Here is a 27,481-nt window from a genome sequence, read left to right as displayed (position 1 = left end):
CAAATTATAATCTTAATTTTTATATGTCACAAATTTGTTAAAAGTCTAACAATTATTTATTCTTACAAATTTTATAAGTAATGTATCATGTTTAATAGCATACTAACCATATTGTGTATTTTCATACTTATCATTTAAAAAATTTGTTTGTTATATATCTTACACATACATCTAATCATATAAATGTTAGATTTGTTTAGGTGATCTCCAGTGTCGGTGATACATTTTACGTTAAACGCAAAAATATAAAATTACTTAATTTAATATGATTACATTTACAAATATAACATTTAGTACACCCAAATTAAGATTTAAAATTAAATACCGAGTGTGATTGTTTTTTAACAAATTTATATTAATATAAATTCCAAATATTTGGAATTCGAAAGCATTATGACCCACACCTATACTATTTTAATTAGGATAACTGAATTTATATAAAAATATTTTATTAAATTTTTAATTTTTGTTATAACTGCAAAAATTAGTTTTCGATATAAATTTATTATCAAATATTACAAATACATCATTTAATAATAAAAAAAACTAAAAACAGAAAATAAATATCCGTGCGATCGCACGGGTCAAAATCTAGTAGACTTTAAATGGTCGTACGAGAAATATCAAATATAAGTCCATTAACCCCTAAAAGGAGTGGGTTGTATGGGTTGTATTTTCTTTTTTTCAGCCATATGGGTTTGATTTAATTACTAATGAGTCTTTGGACCATTTTTATCTTAATAATGTAGGCTGACTAAAATTTATCGAATATCATAATTACACAACATGTTGAATGTTTTTCTTGAACGTTTGTTTTGTTTTGACTAAAATTTATCGAATATCATAATTACACATTTTGTTGAATGTTCTTTTGAACGTTTTTTTGTTTTCAGTTTTCTTCATGTAGAAGTTTATGTATGACAAATTGACAACATTTTGTATAACTGGGAAGCATGATTCAAGATTTCTTTTATTCGAAGTAATACTATATACTTTCTTTTAAGTAATACCATATTACTATATAGCATTTTTTGTCGACATTTTTCATTTATGGAAAGCCCAAAGGCTATTACATGGTGAAATAATATTAAAGTCTATCCAACCCGAATACAATTTAAAATTTAGGCCAATAACCGACCGGATTATACTGATTGATTAGCTAATCCACGTATCCCCACCGCTATCAGACATGATGACACGCATCCACTTTATTGCACACGAGTTTGGAAGTAAAGACACGAAACACCAGTTCTGCTTTGGTTGAAACGCCGTCGCCGTCAGAATTTTTCCTGCTTCACCGGAATCCCCTTTTGCTTCCACCGACGCCATTGTTGGATCATCTTGCATCTCCGGATTATAACCTTGAGGTTACTCAGATCGATTATGTGATACCTCGACCCAGCATAGCTGAAATTATCGGTGATATCATGACACTTGTCTCCAGCCACAAAACTGAAACAATGTGCATGTCTTTATGATCCCATGACGTCTTTGACAAGAACCCACCAACATGAACCGAACCTAAAACTGAAAAGAAAGAGGAGGGGTGAGCATTTCGACAAAAGCTCAGCAAGGTAAGCTCTAGGAGCCCCGAAATCATCACCCAACATTCACCACACAACATAACAAAAGCTCTACCTAGAGCATCCAGTAAAACAAGAGCAATAAACAAGAAACGAGGATAAACCATGACGGTGCCAACATGAGACCACGCCACCTTGTTCGGTCCCCGCGTTCCTCATGTTATCAGGTGAGAACTCATATCGCGCTGTCTCCATGACATAATGCTGTCTCACGCCTTCACGCAATCAAGTTACCGACAGCGGTTCACGCTTGATCCGCCACCATGTTCATACGTTTCACGTTGTCTCCACGAAATCACGCTATTACGTTCTTACTTCATACACAGGCACGCCTTTTGCCCGCTCCGGCGATGAATCATGCCAACTCACGCGATTGCCACATGATTCAACAAGAAACGATGCAACGCTCGAGACATACATATACATAATTCCACCACGCTGCACCGGCACACATAGGCCTTAAGCCTTTCCTTAACTCATTTACACCTCCCACATATACATCACCCACAAATATCATAACCCCAATCAATACAATCATTACATACAATCCTAAAACATCATTCAACCATATTCAATTTAGAAACCTATGAGTAAATCTAGGTGTTCACACATTGAAATACAATATATAGGTGTATATATATGATATAGTTCACTTATCAAACAACTACGCGTATGCTTATAGATAACACGTATGTATGAATGGTTTAGCTAGAAACTATTATTATGAAGCGATAATGAAAGAATGAAGAAGAGATCACATCAGTCCTCACCTTAGCCTTAGATCTGCGAATGGAAAAGAGAGAAGAAGTAGATCTGCAACAGAAGGGTTTCATCGATCCAGATCTACAAGATAAAGGATTGGTGCTACCACCAGAGATCCGAGATGAGAGATCTAACAGTATGAGCTAGAAGGAGAAGGAGAAGAAGAAAAAGATAACAAGGGCTTACTTACCATCACCAGTGACCAGATCTAGGAAGAAGACAAGATAGATCTAGACAACAGAAGAGATTGACTTGATAGAGATCTTTGATGGCTTGGCTCCAACGGCCTTCAGAGAGAGAGAGAGAGAGAGAGAGAGAGAGAGAGAGATCAGCCAAGAGAGAACAAGAGAGAGAGAGAGAGAGAGATCAGCCAAGAGAGAAGAGAAAAGAAGAAACGTTGACGGCTAGGGCCTTCAGATCTCTCTGGAAATCTGTAGAGTTTCGCTCTGATTTCTAAATGAGAGAAAGAAGAAGGGAAAGTCTCCTATTTATAAGAAAGAAACCCCTAGGTCTTGACCCTAATGGACCGTAGAGAAGTCCATTCTTCTTTAAAAAAAATTGGACCAAATTAATAAAACAAGGAAACCCACATACCGGCGGACCGGGATGTGACAGATTCGGTGTAGGATTCTTTGTCGGACCGTACATAAGGACGCCAACTCTACTGAGTCCTATATGAATCAATCGAATTTTAACCCATCATCAACTCCATCCTTTCCAACATGACAGCTTTACTACAAGTCCATTACCGGCAAAGACAAAGTCCAGTGAAGACTGATATCCAAGGAAAAAGGCAGAAGCTTATCCTATGACAAAGATAAACCAATTCAAACTAATCGGAATATAATAAAATACACGAAAGGGAGACCAAAAGAATAGCTCCCTAAGACCCGAGATTTATTTGATTCAATCCAAAACCCAGAGATAACACATGAAACATAAAGAATTGCTCTGATTTTGGACCAGATACACAACAAAATTCGCTTATGCGTAGCTAGATCCGCCAAACGAAAAACATAATTCGGTTTCTAAACCGAAGGTTTGAATTTTATAACAAAAACAAAATGTTTGCGTGATTCAGGAAATAATTTGATTGATGCGGCTACAAAAAAAAGAAATATATATTCAAATGGTTCGTTTATCTAACTTTTTTTACCCATCCATAAATTATTCTTAGACACAGAAAGGAAAAAAAAATATAAACTAAGCTTTTGTAGTTTTGTTGAATGAAGGTGAGATGCACGTGCGGCGAAAGTTTCTCGCAGGCACGTTTTTCGAAGTAATTTCAAAAGCTTAGATCTACACCCCTCCTCCGCAGCTCTGTCGCCTAATTACGCCTGTGACCACCGTACCTGTCCACCGGAGAGGAAGATTTTCACCGATTACAATCTCCGTCTCATGGTGACTAGTTCTACGGTGTTAGAAATGGCGTTTGGAGTACGAGTTTCAGTAGATCTGGTGTTCTCTGGAAGCGACATCTCAAACTAAAGCAAAATTATTTCTTCCTTTCCTCGATACTGAGGACCTCAACGACGCCTTCTCTTACTACTGTGGTGAAGCTGCTTTATCTACTTCGGAAGTCTCTGTCTCAGTCTACACTGCGACGCTCGATTATCCTACCTTGGTGGTAAGGCTCTATTCTCAGTCATCCAAAGGTCAACTGCTCACTCCGGCATGGCGCATCGATACTCAAGATCCGAGAAAGGAAAATGGGTACCAGAGGCTTCTAAATCCATGGATCGGAAATCTTCTACACAAGGTCGGAGAGCCCCTGTTCTGCTCCCTGCAAGCGATAACTCGGATCTTATAGAAGATAACAAGCTCACTCTCTTAGGTCGGGTCACAAAGCCCACGGTACAAAAACCTCAGTGGGTTCTAGATTGGCTCATACAATTCTGGAACCTAGAAACTGCTGTCACAGGAAGAACTCTCGGACCGGACCTCTTCCAAGTCAAGTTCGAAACGGAGGAAGCCATCCTATCGGTCATGAGGCGAACCCCATTCCATTACAAGCGGTGGATGGTTATTCTGCAGCGATGGGAGCCGATAATCTCCAACTCCTTCCCCAAGCACACTCCTTTCTGGATTAATATCCATGGATTACCTCTCCACCTCTGGACTCATCAGGTTTTACAAACTCTTGGGAATGAGATAGGCCCCAGAATTGATGAAGATGTTCCTCAAGGCAGAGTGCGTATTGATGTAGAATGCCTTCGCAGCCTAGAAATACATCTACCAGTCCAACTTCAGTCGGGAGAGGCCTTTACTGTGGACTTGGAATATGAAAATCTGCAGAAACAATGCTTCTACTGCTATTCCCTCTTCCATGAGGTTGACGACTGCCCCACAAAGCCAGCTTCAGAACGCAACTCTACCCACTCTTTGGGAATCAGTCAACAAAATACATTAAGGAGCATTGAAGATCATAGACGCATACAGGATCATCGGCGGACCTCCTCTAATCAAACGAGGCACTCTGGAGCTTACCAGAGAGAGGACCTCCCCCGCTCACAATGATCAGCTACTTCTCGCCTTGTGTACTCGGAGAGGAGACAGTATGACGAAGCTACGCGACACCACTCTGCATATGATACAAGACCAGCAGAGAGGGCATCTGAATCACGTCAAAGGCACCATCAGCAGCGAGTCTCCTTTGAAAGGAGAGAGCTTCGAGACCGCTCCCCTACACGCTCCTCTAGAGACCATCATCTTCCATCTGACAGGTCTCACTACTCTCAATCCTCAAGGACCCCTCCCCCGAACCCACCTAGAACCCCGCTGGAACTACCGGTTATTTCAGAACGTGGTGAAGTCACCAGTCAGTCTGTGGAACGACGATCAACACTTGAAAGGGTGGAGCTCCCTCAACAAGAACAACAGAGATCGGGAGGCCTCTCGAGCTCTCTCTTAGCCCGTCTGCAAGATGTAGAGGTCACCTATGAGCAAGAAGACCTTCGTAATAAATTAAATGAAGGAAGTTCGGGAAGTAAGAGAATTCAGAGATCACCAGAGGAGAACCCTAGCTCATGTCAGAGGGTTCCTGCGACTCTGCGTATTGGAACTCCGCCAGGGGCTTTAACAAAAACACCAAGAGCTTCTGCGAGCAAAAAGCAGGCTACTGGCAAGTTGGCAGTGAAGAGAAAAACCCAGCTAAACCAGCAACTCAGGCGAAGAAGGCACCTAAAGCCAGATTCAACAGAAGTCCTCTTCAAAGCACGAGACTGTCTAAACAAATGACTACTCGGTCTGCGAATCAAGCACGCAAGCGGCTCTGTGTAGAAAGAGAGACGACTGATAATTTACCTGGTTCTCGGGCACAAAATCCACCGGCTATGGTGCAGGTTCCGGCAATAAGGAAGCGTCGTGCGGATTTTCGAAATCCGCAAAACCCGATTCCTTAGCACTCGTGTGCTGGAACTGTTAAGGACTGGGAGGAGATCTGACAGTTCCAAGGATCCGGGAAATTAAAAAGACACTTTCCCCGGACATTCTCTTTCTTATGGAGACCAAGAATCAAGATGACTTTGTGCTCTCGGAATTGCGATTCCTCGGTTATGAACATCACTTTACAGTCCCTCCAATTGGGCTCAGCGGAGGCCTAGCGTTATTCTGGAAATCAGGCTTCTCACTCGACATCCTTGAAGCAACTCCTCACTTCATTGATGCCAAACTGAAGGTAAAGAAAGTCGACTTCTATATAACTTTAATTTATGGAATGCCACAATAGGAGCACCGGGCTGCGTTCTGGAAATCAATCTCCCATATTGGAAGAGATAGAGATACTGCCTGGCTACTGTCAGGTGACTTTAATGACATCCTGGATAACATAGAGAAGGTGGGAGGACGAGAAAGATGTGAGGGCTCTTTCATCCCATTTCGTGGTTTCGTCTCTGAAAATGGCTTATGGGATGTGAAGCATATAGGCAATCCACTGTCCTGGAGGGGTCAAAGATGTATCCACTTCATTAAGACCCGTCTTGATCGCTCGTTAGCAAACTGCGCTTGGACAGATTTATTCCCGTCAGGCCGCTGTGATTACCGCATGTTTGAGGGCTCAGACCACCGCCCTTTGGTCACCTTCCTAGATACCTCCAAGAAAAAACGAAGACGCTTATTTCGATATGATCGGAGCATAAAGGACCTGCCGGAAGCTAAAGGGATAATTGAGGAAGCATGGAGAAAGGAGGTCTTGGAGCAAGTGGAGGATAAAATAAAGCACTGTCGTAATGAACTGATTCGTTGGTTCAAACTCAAAAAGGAGAATAGTGCCAAAGCGATTGTGGAGCTACAGACTAGCTTAGAGGAGCGCCTTTCCTCAGGGGAACCTTCTCCTGGCTGAATTTAAGAGATCTCTCAACAGTTCAGTAAAGCCTATAAAGAGGAAGAGCAGTTTTGGCGGCAAAGAAGTCGAGTACAGTGGCTGCAAGGAGGGGATCGCAACAGCGATTACTTTCATGCGGTCACCAAGTGTATGAGATCATATAATCGGCTGACTACTATCGAGAATGAGATGGGAGTTGCATTCCATGAGGAGGCTGAAATCGGTGGGGTCTTTGCTGATTACTATTCAAACCTATTCACTTCTGTTGGTTCAACGGGGTTAGCGACAGTGGGGGAAGTCATCTCATGATGCATTTCGCAAGAAACTAATCAAGCTCTTACTGTCATCATGTCTGATCTTGAGATCCATCGAGCAGTTCTGGATATAAATGCGGAAAAAGCGCTGGGACCCGATGGGTTCTCATCAGGTTTCTACCACTCGTTCTGGAATGTGATAGGGGAGGATATCTGCTGGGAGGTCAGAGAGTTCTTCTTGTCGGGGAAGATGGACACTAAAGTTCCAAGTGCAAAGAGCCCCTTTGAGTTCCGTCCCATTGCGCTTTGCAATGTTCGATACAAAATTGTTGCAAAGATCCTCACACTGCACCTACAACGGTTCAATCGATCTCATTGTGCCCAAGCAGCAGTCAGCGTTTGTCCCGGGAAGATCTATCACAGACAACATCCTGATTACACACGAGACCCTACAATACCTGAAGATCTCAGAAGCAATGAAACGGTGTGCCATGGTTGTAAAGACTGATATGAGCAAGGCGTACGACCGGATAGAGTGGGATTTTCTCGAGAGGGTCCTCCTGCAACTGGGATTTGATCCAGTATGGGTGAATTGGGTGATGGAGTGTGTCACTACTGTCTCCTATTCGTACCTCATTAACGGAGAACCCTATGGTCAGGTCCAACCACACCGGGGACTGCGCCAAGGAGACCCGTTATCCCCGTATCTGTTCATCTTATGTGCTGAGGTCCTCACTGGTCTATGCATGAAAGAGCAACAATTGGGACGGTTCAAGGGTTTGCAAGTCGCACGAGGATGCCCTTTCATTAACCACCTTTTGTTTGGTGATGACACAGTCTTCTTTAGTGGCACCAGTGTAAAGGAATTGTACCTCTCTAATGAGGATCCTCAAAAAATATGAAGCATGTTCCGGTCAGTGTATTAACCTGGAGAAATCGACAGTTTCATTCTCCTCCAAGACGCCATCAGAGATAAAGAGCTGAGTACAAGCACCGATAGGAATTGATAAAGAGGATGGAATGGGAAAGTACCTAGGGCTTCCAGAGACTTTTGGGAGGAAGAAGAAGGATGTGTTTACGGGACTGGTGGACAAAATCCGCCAACGAGCTCAGTCTTGGCCTACTAAATTTTTGTCAGGAGCGGGGAAGCATGTCATACTACAAACCGTTCTTTCGGCGCTCCCCAACTACTCCATGTTAAGCTTCAAGATCCCAAAATCTCTGTGTAAGCGCATTCAATCGGTCCTTACACTACAAAAAAAGTCTACATTGATAGCAGATTATTATAGCACGTTTTACTGAACTGTTATCGTAGATAAGTTAAATATTTTCGTATTTTATAATAGCGTTAGATAAACGCTATGGTAGAGCGAAACCTAAAATGACACTTAACTAATGTTATTTTAAAAATTAATTGAGCGGGAATTTAAAGTCATCGATTCCGTCAATATTTACCGGGAAATGAGATTCAAGCGCCAAAGATAATATTGAAGCGACTTTAGTAATGCTATCAAAAACATGTAATAGCATTTTTATAATGCTAAGAAAAGCTATTCGAACTCCTAATCCTAAACATGTTTTAAACTCTAAGCATGGTTTTAAACCCTAAACTCTTAAGACAACCTTTATAAATATAATATTTTCATATTATAACTTCAAATCTTAAAATTAAACTCAAAATTTAATATTTTTAATCTTAAAACTATAATCTCTTAAACACAAATCTTTAATCTTTAATCAAATTCTATATCCTAACTCCTAACTTCAAACTTCAAACATAAACTATACTTTCAATACTCTAAATATAAACCTAAAATCTAGATTGTTAAATATTTGACTATAAATATTGTATCTAGTCTTCAAATCTATTATTTTCCAATTTTAATCCAAAATACTAAATTTTAATCCTAAATCTCATTTCCAACATCCAAACTTTAAATCACAAAACTAAACTTTTCTTAATCATAATGTTTTTTATAAACCAAAAAATCTAAATTTAAAAAATTTCAACTTTTGAATCAAACAAACAAATTTATAAATGAATTATATATCAGATTTCTGTGTAAGCATATAAATTTTAAAAATGATGACCAAAATCATAATTTTGATATTAATCTAATATATTCAAACTTAATTATACATCAATTCGTAAATAAATAATAATTTACTATGTTCAAAATAAACTTTAGATTTAAACTATAACCTACAGAATATAAATTCTGAAATAAGATATAACTAAAGAAATTATTTGCAAAACAAATTATCAAATATTAAAGGACAAAACAAAAACAAAAATAGAAACAGAAAAAACAAACTTTTCTGACCAATCAGATTGAGATACACGGATCACACTTCTGAACCGTTGGATTAAATTAGATCTAAGGGTTGAACTTTATTCCTTTTAATTTTTATTTTTTCTCCCTCTATCTCTCTTTTCTCCACGACAGATCTGAGACTCCATCTTCTTCTTCATTCTCATCTCTCATATCTCATATCTCTCATCACTCCCATCTCTCTCCAAGCTTACTGTTTCTCTCATCACTCCTATCTCTCTCCGCGCCTCTCTCATCTCTCCCATCTTTCTCCCATCGTCTTCGTCTCCCATCACTCCCATCGCATCGCACCCCCACCACCACCACCGCGATCTCCCTCCCACCACCACCACCACGTTCGCCCTCCCATCACCACCACCACCATTGTCAACCTCTCTCCCTCTCTCCCTTTTCGTATCTGTTTTCCTCTTATGAATCTGATTTTATTTTGTTTTTGGTAAAGATAGGTGAGGACTCAAGGATCATGGTGGTTGGAGTAGGCAAGATTCATGGCGGCTTGAGGACGGCGGCCAGGAGGAGGTAAACTCATGGCTGTTGGAAGAGGGGAAAGGGCTGCAAGGCCGTGGAGGAGGCGGCCGCTGCAGTCTTAGTTTTTTAGGTTTAGTTTTTTTTTTCCTTTTAGATTTGGTTTAGTGTAAACCGGGTTAGGGAAATTGTAGTGGTCTAAGTTTATTTTTAATTTCTGGTTTAGTAATGTAAACCCAAATTAATTTGTAACCCATTTTTAATTTATAAATAAAATTTATTTCATTTTCAGTATAAATTAATTTTTGATTTAGTTTTCAATTATTTTATTATTATTATAATTATTTTTTGATTTATTATATAAAGATCTATCATAGCACAACTATACGAATCCTAATCAATTTGTAACAAAAAAATAATGTTATATTAAAATAAATAACAGCATTAAACTATTGCTATCGTATGAAACATTAAATAGCGTCACTGAAAAGTGCTATCGTAAAAGGGGTACCTATGATGGCTGCCGATGACATAGCAGATCGTAAAACGCTATGAAATCTCTACTATAGCGTTTATCGTGAGCTAACAATGTTGATATTTCTTGTAGTGTTACCCGATTTTGGTGGGATAGTACACCTGATAAACACAAGATGGCGTGGGTTTCCTGGGACAGAATGGCCACACCCAAGTGTGTTGGAGGATTAGGCTTTAAGGATTCGGAATCATTCAATGACTCCTTACTAGCTAAATTGGGATGGCGTATCATGAACAATCCGGAAGCTTTACTTTCACAGGTCTTAAAAGGCAAGTACTTTCCAGACTGCTCCTTTATGGAGAGCACGCAGAAGCAAACCGCATCGCATGGCTGGACAGGAATAATGGAAGGCAAGGAAGTCCTAAAAAAAGGGTTAGGCTATTTGGTAGGGGATGGAGAAAATATTTCGGGGTGGTATGACCCGTGGCTCTCCATATCAAAACCCCTAATCCCCATTGGTCCGCCAACACTTGAAAACCAACAGCTCAGAGTGAGAGACCTCCTCCTTCAAGAGTCTAACGAGTGGAATTGCCTATGGTGCGATTGCATTTACCTCAGTATGAGGAGCTTATCAGACAACTAATTCCCAGTGCTCTAAAACCACCAGATAAGATGGTCTGGTTAGGAGAATGCAAAGGAAACTACACAACAAAGACTGGCTATAAAATGGCCAACCTCATTGAGCAGCACCAATTACCGTTTGGCTTTGAATGGGTTAAGCATGTCTGGCGGTTGGACACACCAGGGAAGTTACAACACTTCTTATGGAGGGCGTTGAATGAGGCTCTCCTTGTTGCGGATCTCCTGCTCCGAAGAGGAATTGAAGTGGCTCCAGAATGCAAAGTTTGTGGAAAGGTGGAAACGATTACTCATATGCTCTTCCTCTTCCTTTTGCGCAAAAGACTTGGGAGCAGGCGCCTCTCTTCCTGACGGGAACACATGCTCAAGCCTTTCCCCCAAGCGATCTCCGTCAGATGCTCACTCTACTACCAAAAGTGATTAATCTACCACCTTCAAGCCTCACTTGTTCTCCCCTGTCCCCATGGATCTTTTGGAACATTTGGACAGCAAGGAACAAGAGACTCTTTGAAAGCAAAGTGTACACAGCTGAGAAAATCCTATCAAAGGCTGTTAGAGATGCTAAAGAATGGGAGTTAGCAAAGGAAAAACCTGTAACAAATGAGCTTCCTTCAAAAAGCAAATTTGGAGCTATTAAGCAAGATATTCCGACATGTTCGGTAGATGGAGCTTGGAATGCTGATTCATATTGTGCTGGATTTGGTTGGTTTTTTCAGGACAAGAAGAATCACTTGGAGTTTCAAGGTGCAGCATCTCGCAGGTTTATCGGATCAGCATTAACAGCGGAAGCCCTCGCCATACGGGAGGCATTGCAAGAGGCTTCAAGGAAGGGAGTCTCAAAGCTACATATATTGTCGGATTCAAGCGTCCTAGTTTCAGCCCTGCGATCAGGGTCGGTTCTGAACGAGATAGCGGAGCTTTTATTTGATATCAGCCACCTCATTCCTCTCTTCACTACCTTATCTTTTGTGTTAATTCCTCGCACTGTAAATGTTGTAGCAGATCGTCTTGCTAAGGATGCTCTTGCTTCTCTGTCTTTGCAAAACATTGTGTGATATCTTTTAGTTTATGAAGGAAGCAAATTGTTGACAAAAAAAAAAAGACATAGAAAGGAAAAGGTCATTTTCGTCGTTGATAGTGGATAAAGAGATTTTTTTAGTTTGGAGTATGAGTCACAATCGATTAATCTTATAGAAATGGGTTTACTGATGTCAAACAGACACTCACATGATCGCAATAGAAATCTGATATCAATGTCGTATGAACACACAAGTGGACATATTTGAAATGGTAGATTTTGAATTCACAATGTTTAACACTTTTACAATTCCGCTTTACCATTCGGCCACACTTGTGTGGGTAACAGTGGATAAGGTTGCTCTAACGTTTCAATAATTTTCTAGATATGGCACTATGTATTATTTCAATTACTACATCCTGACAAAAGAATATAGATTTTTTGAATCAACATGCAGAAGGTGAAGTCCGAGTGGTAATGCAACACGAACTAGTAGGATAACAATGTCATGGACATCTGACTCAAATTTGATCTTTCGAGTTATAACTTTGCATTAAAACTAATATTTTTCGTTGAGAGCATCGAACTAAGACATATCGGAAACACTATGTTCTTCACTCAGCAGTTTAAAAAGTCATATGATTTAATAAAACAAATATGAACGAACAAAGAAAGGGAAAATGTCCTTTAGATTCACAATTTTTGTTTGTTCTTTTTTGGTCAAATCTCATTAGGCAATTGAAAACTCTGCGTACCAAAAATTTGAAGAGATGTGTTCTGTAGGAAAACAGCGACTCCACATTTAGCACTGTTGAACCCATCCCATACCGTGAAATGCGCCGTCTCCGAGACCGTTTTCTTGGCCGTTAAATCTTTAACGGTGCATAACTTTTCTAGCTTTCTTACAACGTAGTCATTGGACAAGACTCTTCCCGAGTTCTCTCCTCGAGGGCAATCAGTCACTATTCCGTTCTCGTATAACGCCACCATTATATCGATCCCACTCGAGTCCACTTTCATCCTCAAAGCTCCTGTTAGAGATACTTGAAGGGTTTCTGAGGTTGGTCTTTGGAATGTAGCCTGGTATATAAGAAAAACCAATAACAATTTCACTGACCTTGACTACAATGTAGTTAAAAGCACATCTAGAGGGTTAGTGTGTCGATCTTATAACCAATTATGTTTTTACTTCATACAAAAATGTTTCAACTCCTAGGTCTTCTCGATGGTGAGTCGAAACTTATCTCGAAAACCCTAATAAGAAACTTGGATCACAATCAAATTTATATTATGGTAAGAGAGACAAAAACTGATATGCAATAACACACAAAGATGTAATGCTTTTGATACATATAGTTATGTTATGCTACAAGCACACATTGATCCCAAACCATTAACATTCATGTATGACAAAATCAGAATTTATATTAATGGATGATTCATATAGTAGAAAATGTGAGACTTATTCCATAAACATTTATATTAATGGAGGATTCTAACATCTGAATTACTTATTCTAATGATGCCTCAACTTATAGATTAATTAACATGGCAATGTTATGTAAGTACTCACCTGAAACGCCGGAGAAGGAAACCTAGGCGCTTCGACGATGGACTTGAGCAGAGTCTCTTCCTCATTGCCTAGGAACTGGACGCGACCTTGAACCACAAACTGCGGAGTGAACATCGTATCTTGATTCAACGCCTCGATGTAAGCCTTTTGTCTCACCGTCCATTGGCTCGACCCATAAGGATCCTTCCACCCCAAGTAATCCCAATAATCAACGTGGAAAACAAGAACCATAGCCGGAGAACCAGACCCACCTTCACGACGAATCTGACCGTTGAAATCTCCACGGCCAAGGCGGGACACGAGCATCTCGGCCTCAGGAGAAGTCTTACATCCCTGAGACGAGAAGAGCTGAACGAGAACAGGTCCGTCACCAATGGGAACATCCGCAGCCACGACGGCAGCGTTATGTCCTGAGATGCCTTTTCCGGTGGTGGAAGTTGAGGATCCTTTGACGCCGAAACAAGATAAAAGACGAGGCGCCATCGGAGGAAGAGAAAGTTCCCGACGCCTCTTCACCTAAAAGGGAGAAACAAGTCAAAAAAGATTAGAAATGTTTCCCCAAGAAAATGCGAGAATGTTCAGAGAAACAATGAAATATTGGAGGAGGAATGATATTACAGGCTAGAGGTGAAGAGACAAAGGCGGCAACAAGTGTCTTTAGCTAATTGTTCTCTGGTATATTTAAAATAAATGATTGTTGGTCGTTTGGTGGCAAAAGCTGTAAAAGTTTTAGGTTTCTGTCCTTTGGAGAATTTGTTAATTGCTTTGAAAGCAAGGAAGTATTGGGTGACACGTCCCAAATGAATCTATGACAGGTCAGCGAATCTTTCAGCTAACTCTCTTTTTCACCGCTTAGTAAACCGAACCGGTTAGTCTAAATCTCGGCAGGGTACAGAGCCGAACCAGTGATCTAAGCTATTAACAAACATTTTGTAATAGGCCCCACTCGAAGAAGACACCATCGTTGTGCAGCCCCATCATTTTCTTGGAAACGCCACTCGAAGAAAACACCATCGTTGTGCAGCCCCATCATTTTCTTGGAAACAACGTTAGTCGTAGTGAAAATTGCCAACTCGCAACTTGATTTCAAATGCAAAAGTATACCCAAATTTAAATTAAATGCAGAAGTAACTTAAAAACTATTGAAATTACAACCAGTCTCTTATGACCAAACAAAAAAAACAGTTTTTTTTACATTTTTAACCCCAGTAAGTCGTCTGGTATAGTCCCTGTTCGGAATCGCGCTACGCGCTATCCGTGCGGCTACCTTAGGCCTAACGAGTTGCTAAAAACTCGGGATAAACTCGGAATATACGCGGAGCCTAGTTTTAATAAGATTCTAGTTTAAATGTACAAAAATTCATCAAATTCCAAGTTAGATCATATATCACAACTGTTGTTTTTTCAACCACATCTAATATACAAAATCAAAACCTACATCACACTTTTTCTGTTGCCACCAAAAAATTCTTAGCCACATAACCTACATCTCATTTTTTTCTGAAAGTCGTGGATCACATAACAATCATACTTCCAGTCTACATCATTTGAGTTTCCTTTTATCTGTTGCTGGATTTCCATTATTTCCTAAGCTAAAACAACAATAAAAACTCAACATCATTACGAGAAAAAATATATAGAAAGTGAAATGATTATTAACATGACTCACGACAACACTTCCAAAATTTTGATTGCCAACATACAAACATCACTACAGGACAAGTTTCATTATCCTTATTAAAAATTATTTACTGAACTATAAAGACAACACTAGAAACTCTAACAAAAAAAAAAGAGATTTTTTGAACCTTCTTACAGACATTCTAGGACAGGTGATGTGAAACCAGACAATTTAGTAAGAAGCTTGGTGTGTGATATACGAAGCTCTAAATTAAGATTTTAATTTTAATCAAAAAAAGCTAACAAAAAAAGTACGAAACTGAAAAAGCTTCAATAACTAAAATCATCAACAAAGCTTCCGCCACACGTCAACGAAGCTTCGCTCACAACATTTATCGGCTCTTGATTCACGATCTATAAACATCAACCTAAACAAATTTCACAAATAACCAAGCTTTGGTAAAAGATTATTACCGAGAAATGACTTCAGTAAGGGTGGAAATGAAGATCAGACATGTATGAGTTCTTGATTCATTCTGTCTCACTTTCGATTGACAACAAAAAATCACAGATAAGAATTACAAGAGTGAAAATTCAGAAAAAACCCCAAATCGATACTCGGGACAAAGAGATAAGGTTTTTAATTTTTATCTAAATGGGCCAAATAGTTTGGGTCAAACAACTTTTAATCAACTGTATTATTCATTAGGCGGCCGCATTATCAAATTCAGTGCGCTACTCGGCCTAAAATCGGAGCACCGTATAATGTCACCGAATTGGACTAATTCGCCACGGCAACCTCACGTTTCACGTATACGCGTGCGATTACGCGGCTAGACGCCCGCGTTTTAGAACAGAGGGTATAGTTAATCTTAAAAATAATTTATAAATTTTTTAAAAAATATTTTGATAAGTGAAAAATTGAAATCATGTAATTAAGATATGTTAAAAGTGTTATAAATTAAAATATAACAAAAGTGAATTGTTTTCAACATAGATGAGTGAAAGTAGTGAGTCATGATATTCTTTGGTTTAGGTTTTGCCAACATATGTTGTAGTATTGTATGTGTTCTTAGGGTTAGATTTTGGAAAGTATAAAAATATTTTTGAAAAATATGAAATTTACCCAAATGTGTTTATTTATGTGTATAGTAAACACAAAGCAAGTTTAATTTGATTTTATAACGTGTTTAGTTAGTTAATTTTAGTCAATTTAGTTTAGAGGTTAAATTTAGGGTTTGGACGACTTACAAGTAAGTCTTCTGGTATAGTTGATCTTAAAATTAATTTATAAAATTTATAGAAAAATATTTTGATAAGTGAAAAATTGAAAGCATGTAATTAACATATGTTATAAGTGATATAAATTAAGATATAATAAAAGTGATTGTTTTCAACATAGATGAGTGAAAGTATTTAGTTTCCCGCTAAAAATATTTGAGTTTCCCGCTAAAAATATTGAAGTCTTCTGGTAGACTTACAAGTAAGTCGTCTAGGAAGTCTTCTATTCAGAAGACTTACTTGAAAGTCTTCTCAATCCAAAATATTTAACCTAATTGGATTTTTGGTCTCCCTATATAAAATTTTTTTTACACATTCTCTCTCCTCCTCTCAAATGGCTGCAACAAAAATGTAATGTTCATCATTCTAAAACTCTCAAACCTCTCTCTAATCTCTTTGAACTTATAAACACCAAGCTTTATATCAATTGATTGTTTTTGTCTCATGTCTTTCTCACTAATTTATCTTGTTTTTGCAGGTTTTTCATCACATGATTCTCATCTTCCACTCATTTAAAGGTAGATCTATTAATTTTAGATATGTATTTTTTATGTCTCATTTTTCTTCATTTTGTAACTTCTTGTTGCATAAAGTTCTTACCTTTTTTCTCAAACTAATACTCTCCAAAGCCACTCTAATCTCTTAGACTTGAAAACACCAAACTTTATATGAATTTTTCAGTTTTGTCTCATGCCTTTCTGAATATCTATCTTTTTGCAGGTGTTTAATCAGATGGTTCTCAACTTCCACTTGGATATGTACGTTGTGTGTTCTATATAAGTATGTCTATTTAATCTTCCACTCATTTTCTATGTTTTTAAGCCATTTGAACGTTTTTGGATGTGCAGATTTTTCAGATCTGGATATGCAGGTTTTTCAGATCTGGAAGACTTCTGGGACGACTTCCATGAGGTCCAGACGACTTCCAGGAGGTCCAGACGACTTCCAAGAGGTCCAGACGATTTCCAGGAGGTCCAGAAGACTTACAGAAAGTCCAGACGACTTCCAGGAAGTCCAGACGACTTACAGGAAGTCCAGACGACTTCCAGGAAGTCTTCTGGATCTCCTGGAAGTCTTCTGGACCTCCTGGAAGTCGTCTGGACCTTCTGGAAGTCTTCTGGATCTCCTGGAAGTCGCCTGGACCTCCTAGAAGTCTTCTGGACCTCCTGGAAGTCGTATGGACCTTCTGGAAGTCTTCTGGACCTCCTGGAAGTCCTCTGGACCTCCTGGAAGTCGTCTGGACCTCCTGTAAGTCGTCTGGACCTCATGGAAGTCGTCTGGACTTCCAAGAAGTCGTCTGGACGTCCTGGAAGTCGTCTGGACCTCCTAGATGACTTCTGAAGAATTTTTCTTCCATATTAAGTGGAGTCTAAGCTTGTCTTTGTAGAGAAATGATATATAATAGTTTGTTTGTGGTATGTTTTGTGATTTACATGTGTACTCCCTTAGTTGTGACATTTTTGTAAAATCATTAATAATGTTTCCCAAAATGTAATGTATGTAATAAATAAGAATGTTGGTAGCTTCTTACTGATACAACATTTTAAGACCATTGTTCCAACTCATAACAATAATCATCATTGGTTTCTATAACAAAAATACTTAAGAGATGGAAAAAAATAATAGTAACTAGTCAAAGCATATCACATTTTTTACAAGTTTGTGTTGAAATTTTTTTTTTGTAGAAGACTTACCAGTAAGTCGTCTGGTAAATCTTTTGTGTATAAGACTTATCAGACGACTTACTGGTAAGTCTTCTGTAATTGTTAAATCTTCAGACTTGTATTGTTTTATACGCAACATCTGGATGCTTTTATTCTCCATATAATGCATGTATCTAACGTGTCATCTGCAAAAATTCAAAATAAAAACACATTAACAAAGATAGAACATGTATGAGTTAAAAACATATTAGCTAGAAACTTTGAGTAACATGAATATTGGTAACCTCATATATATCACCAATTATGTTATAAATTTCATTAAGTATCTCTAATATTGATTAATATACATGAATTAATAAGAAAATGTTAAAAATTATTTATTAAGTCGTCTGGAGAGGTTATTTTTGCAATTGACTTTTAAATGGGACGACTTACTTGTAAGTCGTCCAATTTTGTTTGTTAAAAAAAAAACTCCAGACGACTTACCAATAAGTCGTCCAGGATAAACAGGTTATTTTTGTATTTGACCGAATTGTGTCAGATATTTGACTTTTCCTAGACGACTTACTTGTAAGTCTTCTCAGGTTAGTTTTGCAATTGGAAAATAAAACATAAATATTTAATTTTTCCTAGACGACTTACTTGAAAGTCGTCTGAGATAAGTAAGGTTTGACCAGAATCTCAGAAAAAAAATTCTAGACGACTTAAATTAAGTCGTCTCACTGGACGACTTTCAAGTAAGTCGTCTAGGAAAAAATTAATATTTAAGTTTTATTTTCCAATTGCAAAACTAACCTGAGAAGACTTAAGTCGTCTAGAAATAATAAAATATTGATTTTTCTGTTTTCTCATAGACGACTTACAAGTAAGTCGTCCAAGAAAAGTCAAATATCTGACACAATTCGGTCAAATACAAAACTAACATGTTTATCCTAGACGACTTATAAGTCGTCTAGAGTTTTTTTTTAACAAACAAAACTGGACGACTTACAAGTAAGTCATCCAGTTTGACCAGAAGACTTACCCTTAAGTCTTCTACAGCCAGAAGATTTACGGGTAAGGCGAACAGATCTGGAAAAAAAATCAATTTCATACCTTAAATTAGTGAGATGACTTCTTTATCACACATAAGTCTTCTCCAACCACATAGAACCTCAAACGAAAGTAACCCACTAAGAATCATAAGCTTGAATGGTTCTATCAACCATAAAAATTTTATAATCAAAAACTTGAGTTTTTTGGATGAATGTGGAGAAAAAGTGAAAGAAATGTTGTTTTTAGTTCATAACAATTGGGAAAAAGAGAGTGTAAATCGATTTGAGATGCATTAAGAGCTTCAAATTGGTTGTTCATGGTGGTTAGGGTATTGATGGCAATGGTAATTTTGTAAATACTTGAAGATGATGAGGTTGAGAGAGTAAAAATGTCACTTTCGAAAAGAAAAAAAAAAGAAAAAAAAAATTAATGGCATTTTCGTGAATAATGTGAACCTGTGGGGTGAAGAGGACAAAAGAAAATTTCAAAAAAGCATAGGTTAGTTTTGTATTTGACTTTGAGTTTTGAGTCAATTTTGCAAAAAGCCCTTAGTCTTATTCTAAAAAAATGGTTTCTCATTTCAAACTGGAAAGGTTCTATCATCGATTTAATATTGGACTAAATGTTACTCCCTCAGTTTCTAATTATTTGTCATTCTAGAGGAAATTTTTTGTTTTAAAATAAGTGTCGTTCTCGGTTTTCAATGCAAAATTTATTGACAATATTCTCTATTTTATTTTTCTATTGGTTGATATATGGTTAGGTGTATTGGTAATAGTATTTTTATTTTAAAAATATGTAAAACTAAATATTTTCTTAATCTGTGTGCATAAGGTTAGTTAGACAAATAATATGAAACGGAGGAAGTATCAACTAAAATAATACTTTTTCTGTTTTTATATGTAAGTAGTTTTAGTTAAAAGTGTCAATATTAAGAAAATTGTTACTTTTAAGAAAACAACATTTAATATATAAATTCAACCAGTAATAAAAATGCATGGATTATAAGATTAGTTATACAATATATAATAAATGTAAAAGTTTTTTTAGATTGTGAAAACATCTTATATTATGAAACAAAAAATTTAGGCTAAAACTACTTACATATAGAAACAGAGGGAGTATATTAGGCTGAACGTAAAAATAGAAACTAATTTTTTATCATTTTATATGATAGAGTAATTGTAGATCGATGTAATTTAAATAGTATCAACTAATAATCATCGAAATCGTCAGGATTGGGTTTAGGAGAGGTTAAGATTGCTGTGTAGAGCCTCAATTTATCTTCTCCAAGTGATGCACATCTCGACAATGGTCTCCTCGGCCTTATGAACGACAGTGACGTCAACGTTAACCTATGCTTGTACCTATCACATTAACAAGAACATATGTAAAATCTATTCACACATATCTCCAAATTAAACCCAAAGTCAGAAAAGGTTTTGAATTTGTAATATTGTGTATTTATTTATATTTCTTAATGCGGCAGTATTTTTTTGGACTTGTTATGAAGTTGAAAAACATATTAAAATTAAAAAAATTGTTTTTTATAGTGATTGAAAAGCTCATCTTCGCTACATCATCAATAAAAAAAAACAAAATTGGCATATGATTTTCAACTTTAAAGAGGGAAATTCATATATTCAAGTAATGAGACGTACCTCCTCCAAGCGAGCTGAACCGCAACCGCGGCCCAAGTTCGCCACCCAGGAGAATAATAGCGGGCACTACGTTTGACTTTCTCATTGACAAAAGTGTAACGGAAATGTTGAGTCACATACTTAACGTCTTCAGCGTCGAGTCCAAACGCTTCGGTGGTCTCGAGCGTTACGAGCGTTGACGAAGACGGCGGTAGCCTCTCCACGAATGGTCGTCGGAGACACCACGAGAGAAGCTCGTCACCGCTAAAATTACCCGGACCTAACATGCAACAGCTTTTGACACCATCTCTGAGTAACTGACTACTCTGAAGATGGCCTCTCACTACAAACAACATTCTCTGTACTGCATCTCCTTCTTTCTGGATCTGCACTTTCAAAAATATTATTTTTAAACCAAAAAAACCGTGTTCATCGTTGAGACATTTCTTGGATTCCACGTTAACAAACAAAATATATTTTGTGGGTAATAATTCAAACAATTCAGGAAATTTTTTATTTGTTGGGATTTTTATGTCTGGTATCATGATGCAATTGCTACGAAGGGTCAGATGTATCTGTGCATGGTTTTCCTAACTAGATGGCCTTCACGACACTGAAATATATAATCCGTAAATGGGGTTAAAATTACTTACGGTTTCTCCTTTGGTGAAAATAAGTGACTTCACACGATCGCATATATTCTCGAGTACCAAATCATCCATATGCTGAAACAATGGAACCTAGAAGAATGCAAATACTCATCGATATCAATTATCATCTATTATATTTTTTTCCTTATATTATTAATTAACTGTAGTGACCAGTCTGACCTGCCGGACTAAGTCTAAACAAAGATGGTACTTGATGTCTCTCCTAAGACCTTCTGGAAGGTTCTGAACCATCTCACACTCGTCTACACCACGCATAGCAGCCCATCTCTGCCGCTCATAGTTGCGGACTCGTTGCTGGTACCCTAATGGTAATTGTCTCTTCTTCATCCACCACTCTATGTTCCTCATTTTCAGGTGCATTGCTTGCTTCTTTGAAGTTGTTGCATGCAGAAACACCTACATTTGGATATTGAATACAAACTCTAATTCCTTAAGTAAGGATATTTTGAAATAAATGGTAAGAAAACAAAAGCTAATGCAGTTACCTTTATGTTACCGATCAACATGGTGACGAGAAGAAGACCACTTGTTAGAACTATTATATTGAAGACAACTTCAGACCACTCTGTTGTACTCTCCAAATTCCCAAACGTGCTGATTAATTATATCGATCAAAAATCAATTGAACGTTTCTTATATATTCATTATTGGTAGTTCTATATATACATACATAATTAAGGAAAGGGTTATGCCAGTGGAATATGTGAATTGTGAAATACCTGAGAGTCATGAGACCCCAAAATATAGGGAAAAGAATTTTCTCCAACCGGCTTTCATTGCTCACAAGTTGAATGGTCCATTTATAAGCACCATAAGTGTAGTTGGTGTTGATATCTAAGCAAATGGATCGTGCTTGGTTGTTTTGTGCCCAAGCCAGTCTAGCCCTGTCAAGGACCATCTCGGTCGTGCCATAGTACACTGGTTCCTTACATGACAGCGTTCGTAGGTCGCATCCCATTGTGTTATCACATTGTTCTTTAAGACATTTAGCAGATCTTTGGACCCCTAACAAGTACCAACATGCTCCTGCTGCCTGTATATCATATATATAAGAGTGATTAAGATTGTAAATTGGCTAGGAGTGTCAAAATGAGTTACAACTCATGAGTGAGTTACAACTCATGAGTTAGCTCAGCTCAGCTCATTTTTTCATGAGTATGATCACTATATTTTAGGCTCATTTAATAAATGAGTTTAATGATCGAGCTTAAAAAAGATCACGAGTTATATGAACGATCGTTAATGAACATGAGCTGACTCATGAGCTCGTTCATTTCTTATGGAAAAAGATAATTTTTATATTTATCATATTTATCTTTAAAACTAAAATATAAAATATACATAAGTAATATAGGAATAAAACTTTTAAAAGTTATCTATACTTTTTCCGAAGAAAGAAAAAAGAGACTATCCTGTTTAGAAATTATCAAAATCTTCTATATAAACCCACGTTAACCATATCATCTCTCTCAGAAATTTCATTGATCTCAAATTTGACATACGTCTCCTCTCACTTTGCTTATCGTAACTCAGAACTCACGGTAAGTTATTTATGATTAATAGTTTTATTAAATTTTGAATAATACTATAGAAGTAATTTTATCGATGTTTAATTTAATATAGTTATAATTATTTTGTGTTAGATCACGAGTTAGCTCATTTAACTCATGATCTAGATGATCTGAGTACGAGTTTACATATTGAAGCTCATATAATAAATGAGCTGATCTGAGCTAACTCATGAAAGAGCCGAGCTTACTACGAGCTGAGCTGAGCTGAGCGAGCTAGCTCAATTTTGACACCCCTAAAATTGGCAAGCTAATATATTTTCTTGCCGATTTTAGTTGATATTTAATTACAACTTAATACGTTTATGATTGATTTGGAAAATCTAATAAATTCTCATACGATGTTAGCTAAAAGGTGTGATGAGTCATTGAGGGACAACCAAAAGTGAAAATGTGAAATATGTATTTGGAAAAGGGAGCTCATGATTGCATAATTTGTTATTCTAACCTAGTCTTTCTTATTTAATCATACGTAAAAGCCTATGCAACTTGTGTCTAATTTCATTAAATGATTTGATTGCGACTTTGTGATTCAGAGAATCATACCTTCCTCCTAACAAATCTTTTCTTATTTTGGCATTTTCTGAAATATTTCTGTTTCAAAAGAAGACTCCCACAGAAATGGAAAAGGTCCATGTGACAATACTTTAGGTAGCATTTTAAATAATCTGACAACCAAAATCATATAACATATAATTAATTACATATAATTAATTACCTGGCACCTGAAAAATCAATCCTTTTCCATATATGAGTAATTTAATTTAAAGAAACTACCCACAAACACACACACACAAACATATGCAGACAAAATTTGTAAACATGCATTACTATATTACTGAAATTTGTATTCTATTTTGATGAACAAAATGAATAAAAAGTATATAGTTAGACTTATAAACAACTGCTCAAAAATTTTAGCCGAAAAATAATTTTTGACATTGCTGATTCACTTAGGAATTGTTAAACATAGTTATATTTGATCTTAATCATTGAAATTTATAGTTCATGTTTTATCAAAAGACTTACATGAGCAGCGACGAAATAAGCGATCATGTTGAGTGCTATTCCCCACCAGACGGTGCCGAATATGTAACCTGATAAAGTAGCATTTTGACGGAGATGGCGAATGGAGTGATAGATCTTCGGTAGATATTGGAAGAGGAATGATACAAGCAAAACTGACACCACCAGAGTCACCGAGCCTATCTTTAGAACAGAAGGTATCACCACCCACAACACCAGCTGCTCTCATTTTCAAAAATAATGGTTACTAAATTATAACAAAAAAAACAAAAATGTACCAAACGAAAAGATAGATTGAAAACGAATATGTATCATTTCATTTGGTCCACACACGAACATGATTAGGTTAGACTAAGTTAGAGTTATTACAGACCATATAATTAATTATCCAAGATTTTTTCTCAGCTTAGTCAAGTTCAGACCATATGATATAAGATTTTTTCCTAGATTAGTCAATTTTAGTTCCGTTCTAGATTCGATTACTATGTTTGTGCCTTTAAACCAAAGTTGGTAATTGTCCCAGTTATGAACTCACAAGAAATCTCGCTTAGTTATGTAAGAGTATATCAATCTTGAACTGAATTCAAATGTTCCACAAAGATATGTTTGTGCCTCGACTAACATACTATCTAGAATACTGTCAGAAAACAAAGATATCATATAAAGGACCTACTTGGTTTATGATTAGTTACTGCATATTATAACTATATGTTAAGTAATTACTTAAGATTAGTTTATCGTATTCACGGGGAAAGTAATAATATTTATTTGTGGGTAGAAAAGAAGAGTACAACGTATTGGTTTACTAACCTGAGGTAATGGTAAAATAACGAAGAGATCGAAGAAGAACGTCCCTTTCTTCTTAACGTAAGGCGGAGCAACTCTTCTACTCGTACGGAGACGTGTCTCATCTCCTTTGTTAGTATCGCCGTCGCTATCTCCACCGGGATAAGGCCACCGACAAGCAATCTTGAACTGAAGCCAAATGTTCCACAAATGCAAAAGATCGGTCATGGAGCGCACGGCAGTGATGGTGAGAGCGAGCCAACCGTCTACAAGGAGACACATACATGTATTGTTCACTGATATGGTGTAGAGAAAAAGTGGGTCTACGAAAAGGCCCGTCGCGCACACAAGGAGAAAGACTTTGTTCCATTCTTGAACCAATTTGGATCTCGGGTCAAGTATTCGACCCAACATCATCCATTTATTATAGCTACTCGATGACCCGTTTCTTCTTATTCCGCACGTGACCCCCACATGTGTCTCTTCTTCTTCGTCCTCCTCTTCCTCAAGTTCTTCCATCTCTTCTTCTTCGTCCTCCTCTTCCTCCGTCGTGTAATCTTCGTCTGAATAATATCCTATGCTGCTTGAGGCGCGTGAGACGCGTGACGCACGTGTGAATTCTTGCTCGGTTGCCATGGGGAGTACTAGAGCATGCAAGAGAGATAGAGAGAGAGAGCGGTGATAAATTAATAGAATGCGAAGTTCTACAATGATTTTTTTTTTTTTGAGAGAGATACGTTGTCTTATAGAAAAGAGGATATTCTTAATTTTTACTTTAACTTACCATAGCATTAGCACCCTTGTGATTTTCTGGTTGTTTCTGTTATAGTTTACTTAAGCATTTTTCTTTTGATAATTTTATTTAAGCATGTTATTTATAGATTATACACTTACTATGGCATCAAAAACAACTAATTAAAGATAAATATATTGCAGAAAAATATCTTGCATTTTTCGACGTAGTTGACTAGTAGGTCGCAATTATAGTTACAAACATGTAACATTCGGTATAAATTCCAACAATAAGAAACTACATAAGTTTCTAAAAGAAAAAAAATAATAGTATTATAGTTATTCAATTATATTTTATTTTTCTAAACTCAATAAAAACATTAATTACCTCTTACGTTTCTTAGGTATACTAACAGTTTCTAAAAATCTGTAAAACTAGAATTTTTCATCTTTTCTTGCTTAATTTTTTTTTTTTTTACTTTTTCTTAAATACTTAGAACTCTTCCTAACCTATTGTTGGAGGTGCTCTTAATACTTTCTTCCGTCATCAAAATTTTCTCCCTTAATAATTTTGAACTCTTTTCGTTCTGTTCTTGATTTTTTTTTTCTCTTATCTTTTTTTGGGTGTAAAATTCTCTTATCTTTTTATCAGAGTTTTTTGTACTATACTAGAAGCAAACAAAACATTTAGATGGCGACTATATATATATCCTTGTCGATTCAATAATACATGAAGCATTATTGATCCTGTTAAATTAGTAAAATAATAGATCTCGTTATAATAGTAATAAATGGAATACGATTGAAACAAAACAAAATTGTACCATAAGAAAGAAAAAAAGAATTGTACCATAAGCTGATAAGACAATGTCAGAAAATATGAATTCGAGAATAAGTACTATGCATGTGTGCGTATCTATATAATGATACGCTAATTACAATAGAATAACGGTTTTAACAGTGGACACACACACACACACACAAATTATACATTACTCTTTCTCTCTCCGCTGGTTGGTTCTTATGCTCGTAGATGAAATGGTAAAACAAATATGTGTTGTTATAATGGCTGCATATATAAGCGCCTTGTAGGCATTCGGCTCATTGTATATATTGTTCTTTGTTACCCTCTAATTTACTCACTGATCATTGGATGATACATCCGTTTTTTTTTGGGTCAGAATATATATAATACAAAGTTCTACAACCTCTATTTTCTACAAGTAGAATAATTATAGAAGATAAATATTAGGTACGAAAATATATTCTAAGTTAAGGCTGAAGATATATCTTCTAACCAAAAATTCTTAAACATGGGGTAGTTTATTTCAGAATTGAGAATGAGTCGATAATTGAAAAGTGGAAGATAGAAGATATGTGTGTTGGCTAGAGTCACATGAAGTGTTCATTTTTGTTGGGTAGTATAAGAAAGTATTTTCTGTAATTGAGCTTCCTTGTTCACTAGATTCCAACATGTTCATTTGTCACTTCTGAGAATATGTACATATCTTGCATATGTCAATTCTAACTATCACTCTCTACCGTATCCCACCTCATATACTCTTATCTCATCATATTAAAATATTTCAGACCGTTGTTCTACATATTCGCTGTAATTTACAGATCTTATTATTATTTTGCAGTCGACATATATTCTCCTTGGCATATCTTTGCTTACTAAAATCTCCCTCTATTTTTTTTTTGGTAGCAGCAGTGGCACTAGCAGAATTTGAAGATTTTATAGAAAATCAAAAACCAATCATTTCAAATATTTAAACCCTCAGGTGTAGAAGTAAAAGAAACTCGTGCGCTGCTTTAATGGGCCAAAACAGTAAGACCATTTTGAAGATTGGATGAAATAGAAAAGCCCAAACAGAACCAGGGAGGGAACTTTATAGTCTAGTCTTTACACGAAGTTATTATTCGGTTTGTTTGGGCTTTTTTCTATTTCATCCAATTTAGGGAACGATAGAATTGTCTTCGTGTAAAGACTATAAAGCCCAAACCGAGTAACAACTTGGCCCATTAAGGGTCC

General features: G+C 36.9%; 3 protein-coding genes and 1 long non-coding RNA gene across 5 annotated transcripts; 1 reads left to right on the top strand and 3 right to left on the bottom strand.

Moving 5' to 3' along the window:
- Nucleotides 1–1,072: 1,072 nt before the first annotated feature.
- Nucleotides 1,073–2,638, bottom strand: LOC130499777 (uncharacterized). Its single transcript, XR_008938637.1, has 3 exons — nt 2,536–2,638; nt 2,354–2,447; nt 1,073–1,527 (listed from the first exon to the last, which is right to left on the bottom strand). It is a non-coding gene; the product is annotated as an uncharacterized LOC130499777 (long non-coding RNA).
- Nucleotides 2,639–10,368: 7,730 nt separating this feature from the next.
- On the top strand, nt 10,369–10,836 carry LOC108824702 (uncharacterized mitochondrial protein AtMg00310-like). The gene has a single exon (XM_056994722.1). It carries the CDS (start codon nt 10,369–10,371, stop codon nt 10,834–10,836), a length of 468 nt encoding a protein of 155 aa, XP_056850702.1.
- Nucleotides 10,837–12,468: 1,632 nt separating this feature from the next.
- LOC108826412 (uncharacterized) lies at nt 12,469–15,900 on the bottom strand. 2 transcript variants are annotated; one of them, XM_018599797.2, is made up of 3 exons: nt 15,518–15,900; nt 13,424–13,939; nt 12,469–12,930 (listed from the first exon to the last, which is right to left on the bottom strand). In XM_018599797.2, the coding sequence occupies exons 2-3, from the start codon at nt 13,904–13,906 to the stop codon at nt 12,571–12,573; spliced, it is 843 nt and encodes a 280-aa protein (XP_018455299.1). In that variant the 5' UTR covers nt 13,907–13,939; nt 15,518–15,900; the 3' UTR covers nt 12,469–12,570. The 2 variants fall into 2 exon arrangements, with proteins under 2 accessions (XP_018455299.1, XP_018455298.1); XM_018599796.2 differs by lacking the exon at nt 15,518–15,900 and adding an exon at nt 14,042–14,376.
- A 4,123-nt stretch (nt 15,901–20,023) lies between these two features.
- Nucleotides 20,024–25,437, bottom strand: LOC108855708 (cyclic nucleotide-gated ion channel 4). The gene is made up of 8 exons (XM_018629585.2): nt 24,739–25,437; nt 23,932–24,147; nt 22,054–22,367; nt 21,820–21,928; nt 21,494–21,730; nt 21,317–21,403; nt 20,685–21,049; nt 20,024–20,390 (listed from the first exon to the last, which is right to left on the bottom strand). The coding sequence occupies exons 1-8, from the start codon at nt 25,348–25,350 to the stop codon at nt 20,237–20,239; spliced, it is 2,094 nt and encodes a 697-aa protein (XP_018485087.2). The 5' UTR covers nt 25,351–25,437; the 3' UTR covers nt 20,024–20,236.
- Nucleotides 25,438–27,481: the final 2,044 nt, after the last annotated feature.

The sequence above is a fragment of the Raphanus sativus genome, chromosome 9, assembly GCF_000801105.2.
Source record: "Raphanus sativus cultivar WK10039 chromosome 9, ASM80110v3, whole genome shotgun sequence".
In the NCBI taxonomy this organism is placed as follows: Eukaryota; Viridiplantae; Streptophyta; class Magnoliopsida; order Brassicales; family Brassicaceae; genus Raphanus; species Raphanus sativus.
This window is presented reverse-complemented; position numbering and strand designations above follow the sequence as displayed.